The sequence below is a fragment of the Neospora caninum genome, chromosome VIII (assembly GCF_000208865.1).
Source record: "Neospora caninum Liverpool complete genome, chromosome VIII".
Lineage (NCBI taxonomy): Eukaryota > Apicomplexa > Conoidasida > Eucoccidiorida > Sarcocystidae > Neospora > Neospora caninum.
Genome location: NC_018395.1, coordinates 5,903,820 through 5,921,208, shown reverse-complemented (window position 1 = coordinate 5,921,208; position 17,389 = coordinate 5,903,820). Strand labels below are relative to the sequence as shown.

The 17,389-nt window shown below is 52.0% G+C and overlaps 3 protein-coding genes across 3 annotated transcripts; 2 read left to right on the top strand and 1 right to left on the bottom strand.

Moving 5' to 3' along the window:
• Nucleotides 1-1,588: 1,588 nt before the first annotated feature.
• NCLIV_037390 (hypothetical protein) lies at nt 1,589-5,286 on the top strand (the record flags this gene model as incomplete). Its single annotated transcript, XM_003883940.1, has 8 exons — nt 1,589-1,655; nt 1,962-2,226; nt 2,451-2,596; nt 2,844-2,950; nt 3,208-3,296; nt 3,762-3,866; nt 4,159-4,230; nt 4,986-5,286. The coding sequence occupies 8 exons, from the start codon at nt 1,589-1,591 to the stop codon at nt 5,284-5,286; spliced, it is 1,152 nt and encodes a 383-aa protein (XP_003883989.1).
• Nucleotides 5,287-7,068: 1,782 nt separating this feature from the next.
• Nucleotides 7,069-7,998, bottom strand: NCLIV_037380 (conserved hypothetical protein; the record flags this gene model as incomplete). The annotated part of the gene is made up of 1 exon (XM_003883939.1): nt 7,069-7,998. The coding sequence occupies one exon, from the start codon at nt 7,996-7,998 to the stop codon at nt 7,069-7,071; it is 930 nt and encodes a 309-aa protein (XP_003883988.1).
• Nucleotides 7,999-11,742: 3,744 nt separating this feature from the next.
• NCLIV_037370 (conserved hypothetical protein) lies at nt 11,743-12,579 on the top strand (the record flags this gene model as incomplete). Its single annotated transcript, XM_003883938.1, has 2 exons — nt 11,743-11,761; nt 12,185-12,579. 2 exons carry the CDS (start codon nt 11,743-11,745, stop codon nt 12,577-12,579), a joined length of 414 nt encoding a protein of 137 aa, XP_003883987.1.
• Nucleotides 12,580-17,389: the final 4,810 nt, after the last annotated feature.

The window sequence follows — 17,389 nt, the reverse complement described above, 5'->3', positions numbered from 1 at the left end:
ACCAGACATCAGTTCCCATAACCTTCCAGGGCGACACGACACCGTCGTGCATCTTATTCGCTTCTCTATTTGTTTCGTGCGTGGCGCGTCCTGTTCGTGCTGGCCAGCTCACAGCGGGAGAGTGAGGAGCAACACAGATCCTTTATCAGCATGAGCGCATCACTGTGAATCCCTCGGATTTTCCGTTTGCATCGACAGGCACGCGCCAAGCTTACAAATATGCGGATTTCGTTTTCTTTGTCGAACGTAACTTGCGTGTTGTTCAAGCACCAAACGCCAATGAGAAGCGAGGTGTTGTCCCTACCATAGAGCATAATTCTTCCCTCACGTGAAGAGGGGGTGTATCCACAGGCACAACAGAAGGAAGGCGAGCCTCGCAAGCACTCTCTACCCTTCGCGTTTCTAGCGAACATCACATGTTCCGGAAGAAGAAAGAGACTGAAAACAGAAGAGTGTTGGGCTAGCGGCAGTGCGTGGACGACAGTAGCTTACAGAAAACAAGTGGCGTGAAAGACGGTCGAGAGTTTTGTGAAGGATTAACTTTCCGCTTTTCCTAGAAACGCTGCTCGAGGAACGGCGGAGTAGGGCAAAACGGTGTCTTTTTCGCTTAGAAATTCGCTGCATGCGCTTGCTTCTTTGGTGAAAGAGACAGCCAAACCTCAGCGGTAGATACTGCGATTCAGACGCTCCTTGGCCGGCTAGTTCTTTTCGCGTTTTTGTGTATTGCGTTTGGAAGAAGCCTTTGTTTTTACACCTAAAATTTTCTCCAGTTGTCACCAGAAAATGGAAAACTTGGACGGCCTCCCCACCTAGGGGGGCGACCCTGCGTTCCATGGTGAAAAAGTGAGCTTTTTCTCGTTGGCGTCGAGTTCTTGCGCCTCTTTCCTCTCCGATAAATCCCGAGGCGTGTGCGCTCTTTGGACGCTGTGTCGTGGTCTCTCACAGGACACGAGTGTTCAACGTCCCCAGGCCTTTTTCTCGTCTGTCTCGTCTCTCTCTTTGACCCTGGTGGCCTCACACGTCTTTGCTTTCTGTCCATGAGTTAGAAAGGAGGTTGGGAGCATGGTATTGCCGTTCACACTTCAATTTCCCAGGCGTTTCAAAAACGGCTATCCTCGGTGCTTCCTATTCTGCCTACCTTCTGCCAGTCAACCACATAAATAGGCCCAGAGCCTGCAAAGCGTGGCCCTCGCTTTTCGACTTCTTCCGTTTTTCCACATTCTCCGGCTTGCCGACCTTCCTTCTCCTGATGTCTCTCGGGAAGGTATGGGTGCCTGTTGCGCGTCTGCTTCGCTTTCATCCTTTCGGTCGCCGCGCCCTTCGCTGTCTCGCTTTTTTCCGATTCTCCTCGCGATTTCATCCGCATCTTACACCCGGGTTTTTCCGCCCGGAAAAAACCCAGCGGCTCCAGTTTTCTCTCGTTCCTGTCCGTTTCTCTCTTTCCTTCCCATCCTTGTCATTTCTTTCGTCTCCTTCCGGCTCATTCTGGTCGTTTCATCCTTCCTGTTCCCTCCTTTTTCTCTTCGTGTGTTCACGGCGTTGCGCTCCCACGCTGCGGCGAGCCTGACGCTCAAAGAGCGAAACCCTCATGGGATCTCAAACCAGCAACAGTCGCCACCAAGCGCTTGGGGACGCTGAGCAGTCGGGCGTTTCAGGTGCGTTTCTCCCGCCTCGCACAGCGCGGTTTTGTCCTCGCTCTCTGCGCGCACGCGTTCTTGCTGCGACCAGGCTAAAAACAGAAACGCGGACTTGGGGCGGGTCACCCACAGACCCGTCGCACCTCCTCCCCCTCTAGAGAAACTTTCGACGCTTCTGGGTCTACCGGCAGGCTCGAATCGACCGGGTGACGTGCACCGTGCGTCGCTCTCTCGCGACTCGCGTGCGTCTCACGCCAAGAAAGCATCGCATCACTCGACAAAGATGTTTTTAGTTGCGGGAACTGTGATGACTGTGACGTGTAGGTTTTGGAGCTTTGGGACCTTCCCCTCTCGGGTCGGACGCGGCGCCGGAGTTGCTTCTTCCGCAAGAGACGATGCCACCCTCCGGCTCGGGGGCGTCTGGGGAGTCTGTTTCGTTCACAGCCGCCGCAGCAGCTGCGGCTGCGGCTGCCGCCGCCGTCGACGCGTCTGGCGCGCCCCTCTACGCGCGCGCGCACGAGAAGCGAAACGAGAATGGAGACAAAGGCGACGCCGACAGCCACGACGAACTTACCCCCTGCGTCTTCACGTGAGTCTGTCAGACCTGCGGAGATGCAGCGGCCTCGGGGGGGGGGGGGGGGAGAGGGCGAAGACGGGCCAGAGCTTGAGAGAAGGTTTTCGGTGTGGACGAGGACGAGGCTCGTGCGTTCGTAGGCTCTATACGTTGTTGTGGGAGCATGGCGACGGGAGCGAAACGTCTGGGCCACGCGAGACCGGTCGCTGCGCCCCGCGCTGCTGCGTGTGCGGTTGCAGATGGACACACGGCGGCCACAACGTGTTCCTCACGGGCTCCTTCAACGGCTGGAGTGTGGAGAACAAAATCCGATTGAACCGCAGCGGCCACGAGTTCTCGTACATCCAGAATCTGCCCCGAGGCGTCCATCTCTACAAATTCATTGGTGCGTCGGACCGTCTGCGGAGTCGAGGAAGACGTTGACTGGGAAAGACACAAGACGCGCCCTTCTGGCTTCGTCCGTTAGTCGGACGCTTCCTCTCGTCGGCACAGAGACCCGCTCAGTTTCCTCCCGCGGGGCATCTCGCCGAGGCGATGGTTTTTTCTCGTTCGTGGCCAGTGGCTGCCGGACTTCGTGTCTGGTGACGTCGTGCTTCACTGCGTTCTGGTCTCGTGTGTTGCCTTTCGAGCAGTGGACGACCAGTGGAAATATGCGCCGGATCAACAGACACAAACGGACGAGCACGGAAACGTGAACAACGTCCTCGACATCTCCTCTTTCACGCACTTCAACTTCAAGGTCATCCCCGAAAACGAGCAGGCAAGGCCCAGGAACGCGTTTTTTTCCGCTCACTCCCGCCTGAGCGGCCGGAGGCGCATGCGTCGCGGAAAGCGGTAGCCTCAAAAAGTTGGAGACAGCGACCGAGAGACAAGGGAAAGCACATTAGGGTGCTTCCGTTCTGCTGAGGCAAGGAGGCAACTGCGCCGGACGGCTGTCGAACTGAGGCGTTTTCCCGCCCCCATGGTGGGTTCTTCGCGTGTGCGTGTGGTGTGCAGGCGCGGCGAGCGGTGTACCACCAGTGCGTTCCAGAGCCGTCGGAGTACTCCTCGGATGCACCTCCGATTCCGATTCTTCTGGGACGAAGGTGAGGAGAAGCGCCCCGCGAGCGAATCGGCACCGTGCTGCCTCTCTCGTTTTGACATCGTTCTCTGCGACGGTCTCTGCCGCGACTGTCGCGATGCAAGTCACAAGGGAAATGCACTCGCTGTTTCCTTCCCGTCGAGCAAAGGATCGAGGGAGAAAGAACCTTCGCCCCGGTTTGCAGGACTGCAGGTTCAGTCTGTCCAGCAAGCTCCGACGTCACATCTTTGGCATGTATACTTAGGAACACAAAAGCATGTACGTAGAGTTCCTGTCTAAGAAAACAGAGGTGTCCACTTGTGCGTGTGTGGAGACGTAGGCGTGTGTTTTTCTTCTTTGGTGTGTGAATCGGGTCTCTTCGTTTCAGAGGTTTTCAGCATTCGGCTTCCGCTTCCTAATGGAGGGGCACGATGGCCATAGGCGCTGTTCGCACGCGCTGATGTTTTCTTCTCTCTGGTGCTGTGTGCAGCACGCAAGTGGCGAGGGATCCTCCGCCACAACCCGGGCGGGGCGTCCCTCTGCACTGCTTGGCCAACCACCTCTTCCACGATGCGCTTTCACCTTCTGTCTTCGGGTTCGTTTGCTTCAGTTGTCTTCCGGTGCCTTTCCTTGTCTACAAGGGGCTCAGGAAGTTCACAGCGAAGACACTCACAGTTACCTATGCATGTGCACACGCATCGAAGACCCCACCAGGCAGTCACCGACTGAATATAAGAGAATATCATGCAGAAACGGTGCGGGACTATACTTCTCGGCCTCGAGAGGAATATCGGCTTTAATGCGGCGATGTTTTCTTGTTCTGTTAACCTTCTATCTCATAGTCTTTGAACGGCGGCCACTCTGTCCGTCTTGCGCTGTTCGTACAGCTCACACACGTCGTGCATCGCTACAACGCACCGATGGCAGATCGACAATGCGCGTCCAACTTCTGGACAGAGGTAAGCCGGAAACCAGTGGACCGGAGGGTGGAGCGGCTGCTGCGGAGACGCTGCTCTGCCCTAAAAACGGTTGCGCGGACACGTGGGATAGACAGGAGACCTGTGGGCTCAGACGCGCCTCTATAACTGTCGCCGGTATGCAGATAGATCACAATGAATACAGGAACAGGCCCCGCTTTTTCTGTACCTCTATTAAGCTCTGGGTAGATATCTGGATTCGCATGGGTGTGTATTGAGATCCGCTGATGTGCCGAGGCTGATATTCACCTCCTGCACGCGAGTACCACTATTTCTGAAGCATAAATATTACCTAGATGTCTACCCAGATAGATTTCGACTGGCACGGCATTCCATTAGAGGCGGTTGACTACCAGGCATCAACACGCTTCTCGCGGAACAGAAACACCATGAAATGCAGCTCCACAATGGGGACGGGGAACACCGCCCTGGCGAAGACGCAGTGGGCGTCCTTGTAACACAGGGAGAATGCGACAGTCGCTGTGTACAGAGAAATTGAAACTGCGAGTGACTGCCGTTATATTGGGTGGCCATACTGTCTCGTATGACCAGTGGGGCTTTCTACTGCTTCGTCACGCAAACAAAGCGTCAAAGACTGTGACGGTGCAGGCAGCGAGGCTGTATTTGTGGCGTAGCAAGGCCTTTGGCTAGTTGAGGGCGCAATAACGTGCAGCCATAAGGTTTGAGTGGTTTCCGCTGTCCCTTTCCTCCGCCTGTTGTGGTTGTGCCCTGTGTAGGTACACCACATATATCTATGTGACAGTAAACCCACTGTACCCCTTCCCCTCGCCCCATGAGGAAGGTGACTCAGAAGGAGAACGTGAAGCAGATGCAGAAGTCGAAGCGGCTGCAATCATCGCAGCTGCATGCCCGAGTGCTGTCGCGAACTTGTTGGTATTGCGCGGACAGAAAAGCAGTTGCACGTCTTCAGATAGCTTTTGCGAGTCCGTGGGAGACGCCGAGAGCGCTAGGGAGAGTGGGGATGAGCTTGCAGAGAAAGATGGAACGGAACAAAATATGTCTTCATACGCAAGTTGAAACCAGCTTGAGCATGTGGTGATAGTACGTATATATATATATATATATATATATATATATATACGTACTAGTGTGCGTATGTGTGCGAGTGAAGGATATGTGTTTGCAAGCCGTCGTCAAGAAGAGCCGTCTATTGTAAAGAGCAAGGCATATCAGTTTTAATGTAGTGCCTTCGGTTAACACCCAAGACGGCGGAAAGGGAATACAGCTTTACAAGCAGCACCGCGTATTGTGCCGCCGTACGTCATCATTTTTACACCGCGGTGACCCATGTGACCAGATAGTATATATATATATATATATATATATATATATATATATGTATCTACGCATATATCTCCACGTATATGGGAACTGAAGTGCATCCTGTCCTGGGGAGTTAGTACAGTTACAGAGATTTGCGGTTTTGTCTATGTCCTGGAGACGTCGTCGAGCATTAACCACTTGCGTAAGTAGTGACGGCGGCATCTTGCCGAGCGCTAGATTTTCCAGGGCAACGAAGACGGATGACATCACGGGATTGTCACTTCCAGTTTTCCGTGGAGAGGGAGGATTTGAACAAGTGGCTTTTAATATCGGTGTGGACTGGAATGTTAATTCCTTTATAAGGCACAGATTTGCCGCAAAGATGAAAGGGTGCAGCTTGACCAGAGCACGTTTCCGTCGGGGCGTTTCAATCGACGGAAAGACGCCATAGCACCCGAAAAACCTCTGTGAACAAGGGCGCAACGTGTAGGCCGTGTCTGCACGTCATCTAGGGAAACTCAGCCGGAATTTTAACTTTGACAGCAGGTGTCGCTGATGCCCTGTTCGTGGTTGTATCCTACAGGCGTTTTAAGAAGAGGCAGGTGTTGTGAAACCCGAAGAAATACCACATAACTGAGGGTAATTGCTGACTGCTGTCTGTACCAGTCCTGCATTCGATTGTAGCACGGTGCCTAACAGTATCACGGGCCCTTAAGATAGCAGGTGGTCAGTGTTTACCAGAATCGAATCACCAGTTAAAGCGGATCCCCTTGTCCGACGAGTCTCTGCAAATTCTTTCCTCTCCGCGCGGGAATCGGGTACCCTCCACTTTTTCACATTCGCGACATTATACATTCACATGAACATTTTCCATACAACACGAAAGTGAGCCTCAGGACACAAATGGCGTACCAAATGTGGAAGGAACCTGAAAACCGTCACCTTCGGTTGCTGGCTGCACAGATCTTCACAAAATATGTTGTATCATCTGTTCCAACTTCCTTCTCGCTTCCCCCTTGATGGCAACGCATAACGCAGAAAGTTCTGTGACCCTTCTCATTATACGGAGTCCGAAAAAAAAACCGGCTGAGCCTCAGCGTCCAGTCACAGGCGGCGGACCCACCAAGTGTTTAATTTCAAAGTATATACGCAGGTCTCCGTAACGCAATTCCTTCTCTCGGATCCGTGACATCAAAGACGACACGCCACAAGAACAAAGGGACTGACTTCGTTTCCATAGAACATTCCTGGTTTACTGTAGGTCCCGTGTACCAACGCTACACTGGTCCAGGGAGGGATGTAGTTCGGTAAAACAGAACACATTCACGTATCAGCCCGTAATGCCTTCTAGTGCCGCTCTTGCGTGAACGTTTTAGGATACTTTCGGTTACACAGTGACCGTTGGGGTTTCGATACGTACACTCGATTTTATCTGTGGTGGATGAAACCGCATTCCCATTCAGCTAGTCTTTAGTGTCATCACCTGGCCCCGAAGAGACCTGTTCCAGTCCTCCTACGACGGCCCTCAGAATTTGTCTAGCTACGTTCTGCTGCTTCTCCATCTCCCTCCGCTTCGCGTTTTTCCTTCCCAGTATTCCCTGCTTCCGAATGTGGCAATATCTCATTGACTGTGGTTTCTACTTCAGGGAATACCAGTTGGGTCGGCGAGGCATTTTTGTCATTGCGGTAGATACCAAGGAGGGTGAAAGCCATGCAGGCATCCACGGCCATGCTGACACGTTTCAGCTTCTCTAGGACTTCAGCGTAGTGATTTGCCGTTTCGGGGTTAGCAGTTCGCATCTCGACCTCCATAATGGCGCCGAACCGGGCCAATGGCACTGAGATTTCTCGCTCTAGCACGTGAAAGAGGCGCTCAAGTGTTTGGCGATCGACAGGCGGAAGAAGCTTGTCTGCCTTCAACCCCAACGCTTTCGCGGCAGCCGCAACTGGAGTTATGTTTCCAACGGCCTTACCGAAAATCCTCAAGCCGTGAAGCGCTTTTTCAGACCATCGCTTCACTCGGAAGTGATGTTCACGAGATCGAAGATAAGAGATAATGTCATCGATGCGTGTGATGATGTCTGCACACACGAGCGGAAGCTTTGGGAGTTCTACACGAAAACCTGCAGAAATGGTCTCCAGGAAGCCTAGCGCCATCGCTCGTGAGCCCATTACTCTCACCAGACTCTCATTGGCCAGCACTGCCCTCCCTTGTCCGGTCCTAGCAAGTTCATCGAGCTGAAGGAAGAGTGCTTCTTCAGCTCCTGGCAGCTCCCTCAGGGGATTCTTAACCAAGGCTTCTAGTAGCTGAAGCCGAAGCTCATCAGTGCTGGTGCCCAGGCTGTGAGATTCCTCTTGAGCACCTGCCACCGGCTTTTCCGGATTCTCCGCGACATCTCCGAGCACAGCAACTCCCACGAAGTGGAACACGAGACAAATTTTGCTTCCGAAAGAGAAAAGCCTCATGTTGACAGCGGTGGTAGCGTTGAGTGGGAGAACGCAGAGAGTCGCCGAGAGGATGCCCCAACACTCTAGAGAGACACAGCCACCACTAGATATGTACGAGGAAACCCACGGCTTCCTCCGACTCAAGAAGAGTGACTCCCTGCCATGAGAGAAAAAAAGTGTCACTCAAAACACCACTGGATTCCATTCACTGGCAAGTGACCGAAAACTCAGACCGAAATGGTTCTCCTTGAGCGGAGCTTGTACACATTATCTGACGCAAGATGACATTTATCAAGAATTCCAGCGGACAAGCTGGGGTGCTGATCTCTACGCAAACGCGACATATTGGCGTTGTCGTGCACTACCATCCCGTTTTCCACGGTAATGGTTCCCTAGTTGGAAATGGGTCCCGGAACGCTCAGTCTGCTGGATTCTGGGCAGCCCCTGCTCACCCGTGCTACCTTGCTGCATGCGCAGGCGTGATATCAGTGTCGAGCGAGATCGAGGCCATTTTTGCAATTCTGCGGCAGAATTAACTTCAATTCAGTCTGTGCTCCAGATGTGCTGAAACGTGTGAACACTAGCAGCATGGATGGTACGGCCCTGCTATTTCTTTTTCCCAGTTACGTGTCGACGCCGCTACGGCAGAAGAACTGTCTCCAGCGAACATCTCGGCAGAGCGATCTGCCAGAACAACTATCCGTAGATCCATTCATCTGACAAATTCTTGTAAAGCTCTCAAGAAAGAAAATACTTCTTTCTTACTGTGTAGGTTGGTGACTTTTGAAGACTGCCGCGGGCGGGGATGTTCGCCTTGAGGGACCAAGGATCTCCTCCAGGGGGTCTCTCCCGTCTCAGACGGGCTCATTTCGGGGGATCGCCAGCGTCGGCGACCTCTGTGGCTGCGAACCGCTGCTGAAAACAAGGAAATGCAGTCACTGGAAAATACAAATGGGCGGCTAACCCTTGCGGACGGTCTTTGGAGGACGGCAGGAAAAGGCAGTCTCTTGGACCAGATGCAGGAACACAACTCGGCAGGCTGACAACCCACATCGCTGCTGAACCAGCTTGCGAGTGCAAACAGTAGCGACTCAACAGTGGCAGAATCGCGCCGCTCTTCATATTAACCACGATTCATTGGGGCACGAAGGCGAGGGGAACTCGAGTAACGTTTTCGACAGCTCACTGCCAGACCAGCGCCTCATCCGCGTATATTGACATGTTTTACGGGCCTCTTCTGGGCTGTAAGTGCAGTCAACAAAGCTGTACGTAACAAGGCGTCGACCTTGTCGCAAAACTTGGATCTAAGCCGTGTGCCCTGCGAGGGACTTTCACCTCGTGTGAAGCTTCTTTAGGGCAGATCCAAAGTGACATGCAAGGGCGCTTGAAGTTGGCTTCAAGGGCAATACAGCCCGCTTTCTCTAGCGTGTGCTGCGGTAGGTTCCGGCCGATGGAAGATTAATTGCTCTAGTCTGCACACTAATAGTCAACACCAGGTAAAAGTGGCAAATCCCACCGGCAGGCCCTGCAAGTGTGCTTGACGATGTTTGAGGGTTGTTGTAACTCGCTCTGGATTGGTTGGTGGTGGCTGGAACCTCCGTAGTATGATTCGCCTACTGCAGTAGTAAGCTGGCACATCGTCCAAGGGGAAACGGACCTATGCACTCACCAATCTCCGGAAACTTCTCTACGAGCCACGGCGACAGCTGCCCCGATATTGTCTGTAGAGGGAAAAGAATAGGAAAGCTTACTGACTTCCGATAGAACCCCACACCTGCGGACTCAGTTAGCCACTGGATACAGAACAAACCTGAGCGGAAGCGGAGATCCTGACTCCTTGCCGTTCTGCGTCATTTGCTGTCGCATGGCAAAAGCATTTTCAAGTAAATTTTCAGTCCAGCTGGTCCCTCAAGGATTTCGGGGAGCACGTCGCCGGGAACTAGCTGTAGAGTTTACTTGAGCTTTTGCCGGGAGGCCTGCGAACGAGTTATGGAGAGGGATCAAGCACTGACGGCTCCCGGCATCAGGGTAGGGATATACGTGGAACGTGGTGATGGAGAGGTCGACAGGCAACACCACCAACTGTTACCATTTTTTCCAGTGGCAGCCCCTTTACTTCACCTTTTCACTGTCATCCGTATAGCGCTGTCCGGACGAGGGCCGAGTCGCATGTCCGGCGCGGGGCTTCCCCTCAAACAAGAGGCGTGGAGCATAAACTATTTCTAACAGGTTTTTCTCCCCCGCGGGCGAGGTCGCCGGAAATCAACATGGAATATGGCTGCGAAAATCTCGTAGAATTTTTCTTCAGGTCAAGGCCTTGAGTAGACGAGTCGTAGAAAGCGGTGGCTGAAACTTCAGGTCCGCACGTGACACTTTTAACTAAATAACTTATTGCGCCGGTAGGGCAAATGCATCACATTATTCCGTCCTTCCGCCCCCCAGTTTAAGACATCCAAGATTGTCCGCAGGTACGTCAGCTTAGAGCAGCGTCAGGCTGCCGGGGTGAACGCCTGCATTCGGTAAAAGCCACCTGTACACATCCGGAGCTATCAGTTTCTTTCTCAGTTTTAGGGTCACGTCTACGGAGGCAGTGCGTATCGCAGAAGATTGGACTGGTTACAGACTCGCTAAGAAGCAAGCTGTTTTCGTATATGCAAGGCTTACGACACTTTTTCGCTTCATGCCTCTCCGTTCATATAATGGGAGGGGCAAAGTTTCAGCAGGGGAGCTAGCAAAGAGGTGCCCGCGTGGCTTAACGCAGCGAAAGCGGTTCTTCTTCGAGCCTACTCTACCGGAGGCGGGTCAGCTCCCTAGTGCCATGCTGAGGACCCAGGCAAGCAGGGACATTCGCGCATGTCGGGCGAGATGATCCATTCTTTTGTGATTTCCCAAAATTTGAGTGTCCAGTAAGTACTAGGCATTTCGCTGTCGTCGTTGTCTGGCTATATTTTGCATTGTCTCTCGGCGTATTGCGGCACAGACTATTTGAGACGCTTTCTTCCTGCTTCTGGGATTCTCCCGTCTCGTTGTTGAAGGTCCGTACGAGAACACACAAGTCCATGTTATCAACCTTGCGACGCAACGGCAGGAATAAAAGAAGTGTGAAGACATCTTGACTACCACTGCTCCATCTGTGGCGTCCATGCTGTTGTCGGTGGAGGGGCTACCGTTTTTATCGAACTGCCACGCCGTGTTCCATCGCGACGCGGCAGAGCCATGCCTGTATTTGCGAGCCGTCCGCTCGGCGGGTGAATCTCGAACTGTAACCGGCGGCGACCTGTTCTGTTGCAGTACAGACAACAAAATATATGACGTTTCTTTCCAGGGAGGGTGCTCTCTTTACTGCCGCTGAGGTCAGCGTTTTTCCAGGCGGAAAATTAGGAGTTTTTACCAAGAAAAAAACGGTGGGCAAGCAAACAGCTCCCCCCGTGAGATGTGCAGCAGTTAGAGATGTGGCCTGTATCGTCCTGCGAAAGTGCTATTCTGTCGATTAAGTTGTGCAGTCAGGATTGCCACAGAACTCGGAATCAGAGGTGTGGTAATGTGCGAGGACGGGGGAGGAATCTCTGATGCATCTTCACGGCCGTGAGGGTGAAGCATTTGAGCGCGGCGTTCAGTATGAATCGCCTTGTTTGGATAGAGGTGTTCGCAGGGGTAGGAGGATGTTTCCTTCTATTCGTCGTTGTTGCTGCCCTGTGTTTTTATCGGAGGGATCGCCACTACGCATCCCGGGAAGAAAACTACTTGGACACCGTCGCCCGGATGCAGGCCGCGAATGCATGTAAGCTGGTACATAGTGGGATCAAGACGTATGCTACACGTAATATGAACTTGAACAAAGGACGTCTACTCCAATGCCTGAATATTTACCGGAAGAGAAATGGTGAAATGCCAATCAAACTTGCGAACTCTAGGTTTTCCACTTCCCACATCAAGAGGCCCTCGAGGAAAAATATATTCGTCTCGGGCGCTTTCGTTGGTTGACACTTGTCAAGGTTTCATTTTTTCGCATATGTGGCGTTTCTCTATGGGTCAGTTGCACGATTGTTTGCTTGGAGGTGGCAGGAGTGCAACATGAGAGCTGGCTGTGCCTGACATTGGATTTGGAGCAATGCAAATCACTGTCGCACGTGCTGCATACGGTGGGGCACACTCGTGAGCCCGAATGTATCATCCGGTTAGTCTGTTCTTTTCTTTTTTTCAGGTTCACCCGTCCAAAAAAAGAGAACGAAAAAACGAGGTGTAGTCTTGACAGACACGGTGGTCTCTGCCCCTCCTTCCCCTGCCGCGGCTGCAATACCTGTGTCTGTGGCGGGGCCATACCACTACTACACGGATCCAACGAAGTATACCTATGACTTGTTTTTCTCTTCAGCCAGAGGGAACGCGTTGCACAGTAATTCTGTCACCGGGATACCGTCAAGAATGAGTTCCACAGTTTCGTCTGCGGTTCCCAGCACGACCGACAGGAACCGCATGGAATCAAATCAGACAGGCACCGTCCGAAGAGAAGAAGCGTGCACGAGCACTAATACAGACCAGAGGCGAGAAGCAGGAGTTAAGGCCGCTGGTGCACCAGCAGCAGTTGTTTCTTCGTAAGTGCCCCTGTGCCACGAGGAGGTTACTTGTCTCGGGTCACCTTCGGCAAAAAGCCGAAAAAGCGGGACAGAAGATATCAAAAACTATGTAGGCGTAGCGTTGCCGTGTCTCGTGCTGTTGAAGGATGAGGCGTTATGAAGCCGTCGTTCGCATGACATTTCCGCTAGGAAAATGACATTTTTCGAAAGACGAAAGTCATGACTTTTGCACAGGAATATTACAAGCGGTGTCCCGTGCATGAACGATCCACCCCCATAGGGGATCACGTGGTGCAGGTCATATGCTCGTTCGAGAATATATTTCTTAATATTATTCCCTATCGTAATAGCGAGCGAAAACAGTCAACGCCGCCTGGGGCCAGGAGCGGCGGATCTGCATGACGGAGGATTCCGACTGCTCACTATTGCGGCATTTGGATGAGTGAACAGCGGAACTGTTTCTCGACATCTGCCATCTTGCTGTCATCGGCGTGCTTCATGTATTTCAGTTCTCCGAAACTAGGGATATACATTTGTGCTATGTTCTGAGGATAGTTCGTCGAGTTAACGATGGTGACAGCTGGTCAAATGCGCGTTGTGGCTGAATTTGTGGCGGGATATTGTCTTCCCAGAGCTTTTTGAAGTCTACAGACGTTCTGACGCCGTTCTGGCTCTTGACTGAGCGGCGTGTCATTTGAGCAGTGAGACAAAAATTGAGCACGATAGCTCTCCAAAGAGAGATGCCCGCACATATGAGGACATGTGACGGCGGAAGAAGCTATACGGGAAAACTGGACTTTGTTATTCGCGGAGCAACTTCAGGAAGGGAACACGATGGCCAAAAGGTTGGTGGGCGGAATTGTGTGTATGAAAGAAACTTTTGTACATGGTCGCTTGTTTTCAACCTCTTTCACCACGTCTTTTAAATGAGATCCTTTCCTTGAACGGCGTCAGATTTTTCAGTCACTCAGCGGTGTGACAGTTCGGTGGCAATTACGAATGTTGCAGATGAGTTTGCGAGGCGCGGGCACACGAGCACGTTAGTTGTATTTGTACGGCGTGTAGGGCCTTGTGTTTTGCACGTGCAGAGTTGTATCGTCGCTTGGTAGCGAGGCGAGAGGTTTGTGAGCAGGGCTAAGCACTGGTACCATAACTTGCGTTGATCCAGTTAATAAGACGATGATATCAATCGCATGGAACCAATGGAGGGAGCCCCCGCCTACCGCCTCAACAGTTTGCAAACAGAAGGTGCGGTGGCGAGTTGCGTTCTTGGGCGTATTCAAGATTTGGTGGGCTGACTTCGTCGCTAAAGTGACATCATGAGAGAGGCCGGCTGCTGCCGGTTTTCGCGGTGTCACTTAGTCAGTGGTGAGGGACTGCTGGTACGCCACCTGTAGCAGTATGCCACAATTGAGACTTTTTGTCAGCAGCGTTCACGTGCCGTTGTCAATGGACATGACAGTTTGAGCAAGAAAAGCGCTGATCTGTTGCTGACCGAGCGTCGCTGGTGAGGTTTATACGAATAGGTAGCCACGTAAACGCGGAAAGCTGTAAAGAATAACAACACAGCATCGGCCAGGTTGGGTGTGTACACTCGTGTTGTAGGGCGAGAACAGGAGCCTTTAAGGTGGAAGACCGGAGAGACAAGTGAAATAGGCGTAGGTAATAGCATGCATTACAGGAGCATCATCGCGTGGCGTGGACACATCCCACGATGACAGCGACAGGAGAACATTCAGTTGCGTAGACGGGTAGAACGCAATTGTGTCGGGACTAGCAGGCGGAGAAAACATTAATGCAGCTGGGGTTGTGCAACCCGTGGGGTCTCGGTGTGTCCCTATATTCCCAGGTCCCCAGCATATACATCGGATCGGCCCATGTCAGTCCGGTTTGCGGATGTTTCTCGAATGTGAAGCTCTCTGGTTCTCCCTGAAATGTATTGAGGCGCCGAGTTAACGTCGACGCACTCCTGCGTTTGTGAACACGTCAGCATCTTGTGCATTTGCTAGCGTTCACCATCTAGTTAGAAACGTAGCAGAGGTTGGACGTTCCGTACAGTTGTAGGTAAAATGTATGTTCGACTCTTAGACTAGCGTTGGAGCATTATTTTATGGTTTGACGACAGAATCTGCCTAAGGCGATCACCGGACACTGCAAAGTAGTTCCCACTATACTGTTAAAGACTAGTGCCGGCAAGAGCTTTTGCTGAATAGTGGGCTCTGGGGATCGGCCGAATGTTCAGAAACGCACCCGTCTTATTATGACCATTACGTTCTCTTCATTATTTGTTTGGGCAGACGGAGTTGGATTCCCTCGGAGTTTCATAACCACATTCGATGGTTTTTTTGTTCAAATCAGTTTCAGAGTGCGACGGCAGCCTGTTCCAACAAACTCTTGTCGATGAGACACGAGCTGAACGTTCTGCCTTTCCTGTATGTCGGCGTCTGGACCAGACCCTACTTCATATTGTGCACAAAAGTTTGCCCAGCAGCGACAGATGGCGGAGTATGTCGCCGTGCTGTACCCCGACAGACTGGATTTGGGGCTACCGGATGAGCAGAAAGAGAAGCGTGGCGCTCGCATCAGATGCTGGTCATTACGAAGTCGTGTGTTGCTTCGTTCCTCGCTACACACTCTGCAGTGTGATCTGAAATGTTTGGCTCGGCGTAACAGAGGAAAACAAGAGCCTTATCGTGTAGTTCATGGAATGCCCCTGCAAGGATGTGGAGTGGCCGCAAAGAGAAAAGTGCTCGGTGGCAGCAGACCTGCCAGTGGAAGGGTAGTGGAAGCCGCTGCGACATCTGGCCCGAACCATCGGACAGCACAATTGACAGAAAAGGAGAGATATATAGGTTCTTTTGTTGTGGTGTGAAAGTGGTTCGGACAAGCGAAGACGGAGATCGAAATGCTGGGACAGGATTTGTAGTGTTGCAGATAATCAGAGACACTATCCGAATACTTCTTTGGATTCGCGATGCGAAAATCGCCTCACCACGTTCCTGCGCGTTTACCAAAGTCAGCGGACCTTCTGTTACAGAGTGGCTAAGGACATAGAGGGTTTGTTCAAAAATCGTTTGCATATGCTGATATTGATTGAAAGCGAACCGTTTGATGCAAGGTTGTGCTTTATCTGGAAACCCAGGGTGTTGTTCGTTTTTTGTGGCCGTTGTCGTAGAACGCCGTTCTGCGTGTCACGGCACTGCAAAAATCGTTTTTTTCGCTTGCTGATCTTCTAGGCGCCGTATAACCATGAGTACCGTGCATATTCTACGGTCAAAGTTTCGGCCACGAATTCTGGACATCTTCAAGACGATTTGCTACACAGTGAAACAAACTCCGTTAGACGAAGAGGGGAAAAAACGCGAAATACGCGTGATCAAACGCTGGTGCGAAAAGTGCTGAATGATATTCATTTAGACTGCTGATTGGCAGAAGTGCAGCACACTACAAGACAGACGCCACTCAGACATTAATGTCGAGACCTCAAACAATTTTCTCCTTCCCTTCGTAGAGAAAATTGGCCGATCATAGTTGCCGGACGTTTTCTTCTGCCTTGTTAATGACTTTTTTCGCGAAACACGTCTGCCACTGTTACAGTGCCAGACGTCAGAACAACACAGAAGAACATCTCAGTCTCGGTTTGTCTGCGTCATTTTACCGTAGACATAAGTACCTTCCATTCCTCGATAATGCATTGAGAGCAGAGGGCCGAAACCAGTCGCTACATGCGCACTGCGCCTACAAATTCGCTGTTGTTCCCTCTGGTGATGCGTATCTGCAGGATTCGCGAACGGAGCGTCGTAGGATCCGAGAATGACGCGAAGCGTGTCCTGGCGGGTTTGAGGTAGGGCGTAGAGAGACGAGTATTTGCGCATTCATCGGCATGAGAGTACCCGTGCGCTTACTAGTGGCTCAAGGAGGGAAAGCAATGGTATCACGTAACGCTGTCAAAAAACGCTCTTCTGTAGACCAGGGTATCTGCGCTTCCACGCCACCGCGCCATCTTGAGGCAGTGGCACCTACGAGTGCAGGTCCATGTTTAGCCGCGTGTTGCTCTGCCACGACGGCAAATTGCCCACAACGTGTACCAAACGCTACACAGGGTTATTAGATCGGAGACTTAGTAGGTGGAATTGGTCGTCTTATTGTATAAAGCATACATAAAGGTTTTGGTGCCGGCACGTGCGCATCTGCTGTCGCCTGCCTACTCTTTCGCGGCATGTGGGTCGAACGTTTCTTGAACACACCGCCAAATTGTGACCATGTCTTTTGTGTGAGCTACTAGATACAAGAAAGGTGAACTGGAGCAGTTCATCGCGTTGGCGAAGTATCGGGCTCTCAAGCGACGCTACCCTGCTGACAGTCTGATGGACTGAAAATCCATCACCGCGCCTCGAAACAGAGGGTTTAGTTGCCTCTGTAGCGTCGCGCGAAAACGGTGCTCAACAGCCATGATAAGGATTTCGCTATGAACGCCTTCGAGTGAGGTTTCGCTCACGAACTATTTTTTGGCCTGTCTTTGAGTGTAGAACGAAATCAGCAGATCAGCTCTAATTCTCGCAACGGACAGCCGGCAGCAGCTGGACTCCGTCCCACAGACTGGCACGTGCAGCAGTATTCGTTTCTGATCCAATGTGTTCTCTGTAGACATTAACTATCCGGTAATAGGTGTGTGTATTATCTTCCCGTCGTTTTCATTTCTCTTCCCTCACACACGAGCGATTGGACAAAAGCCGATTCCCCACTATTTATGGCTGAAACCGCTCCCCCCCCCCCCCCCCGCCCCCCTCCCAAAACAAACTGACGTCCTAGCGGTATTTTTCCCCGCATCG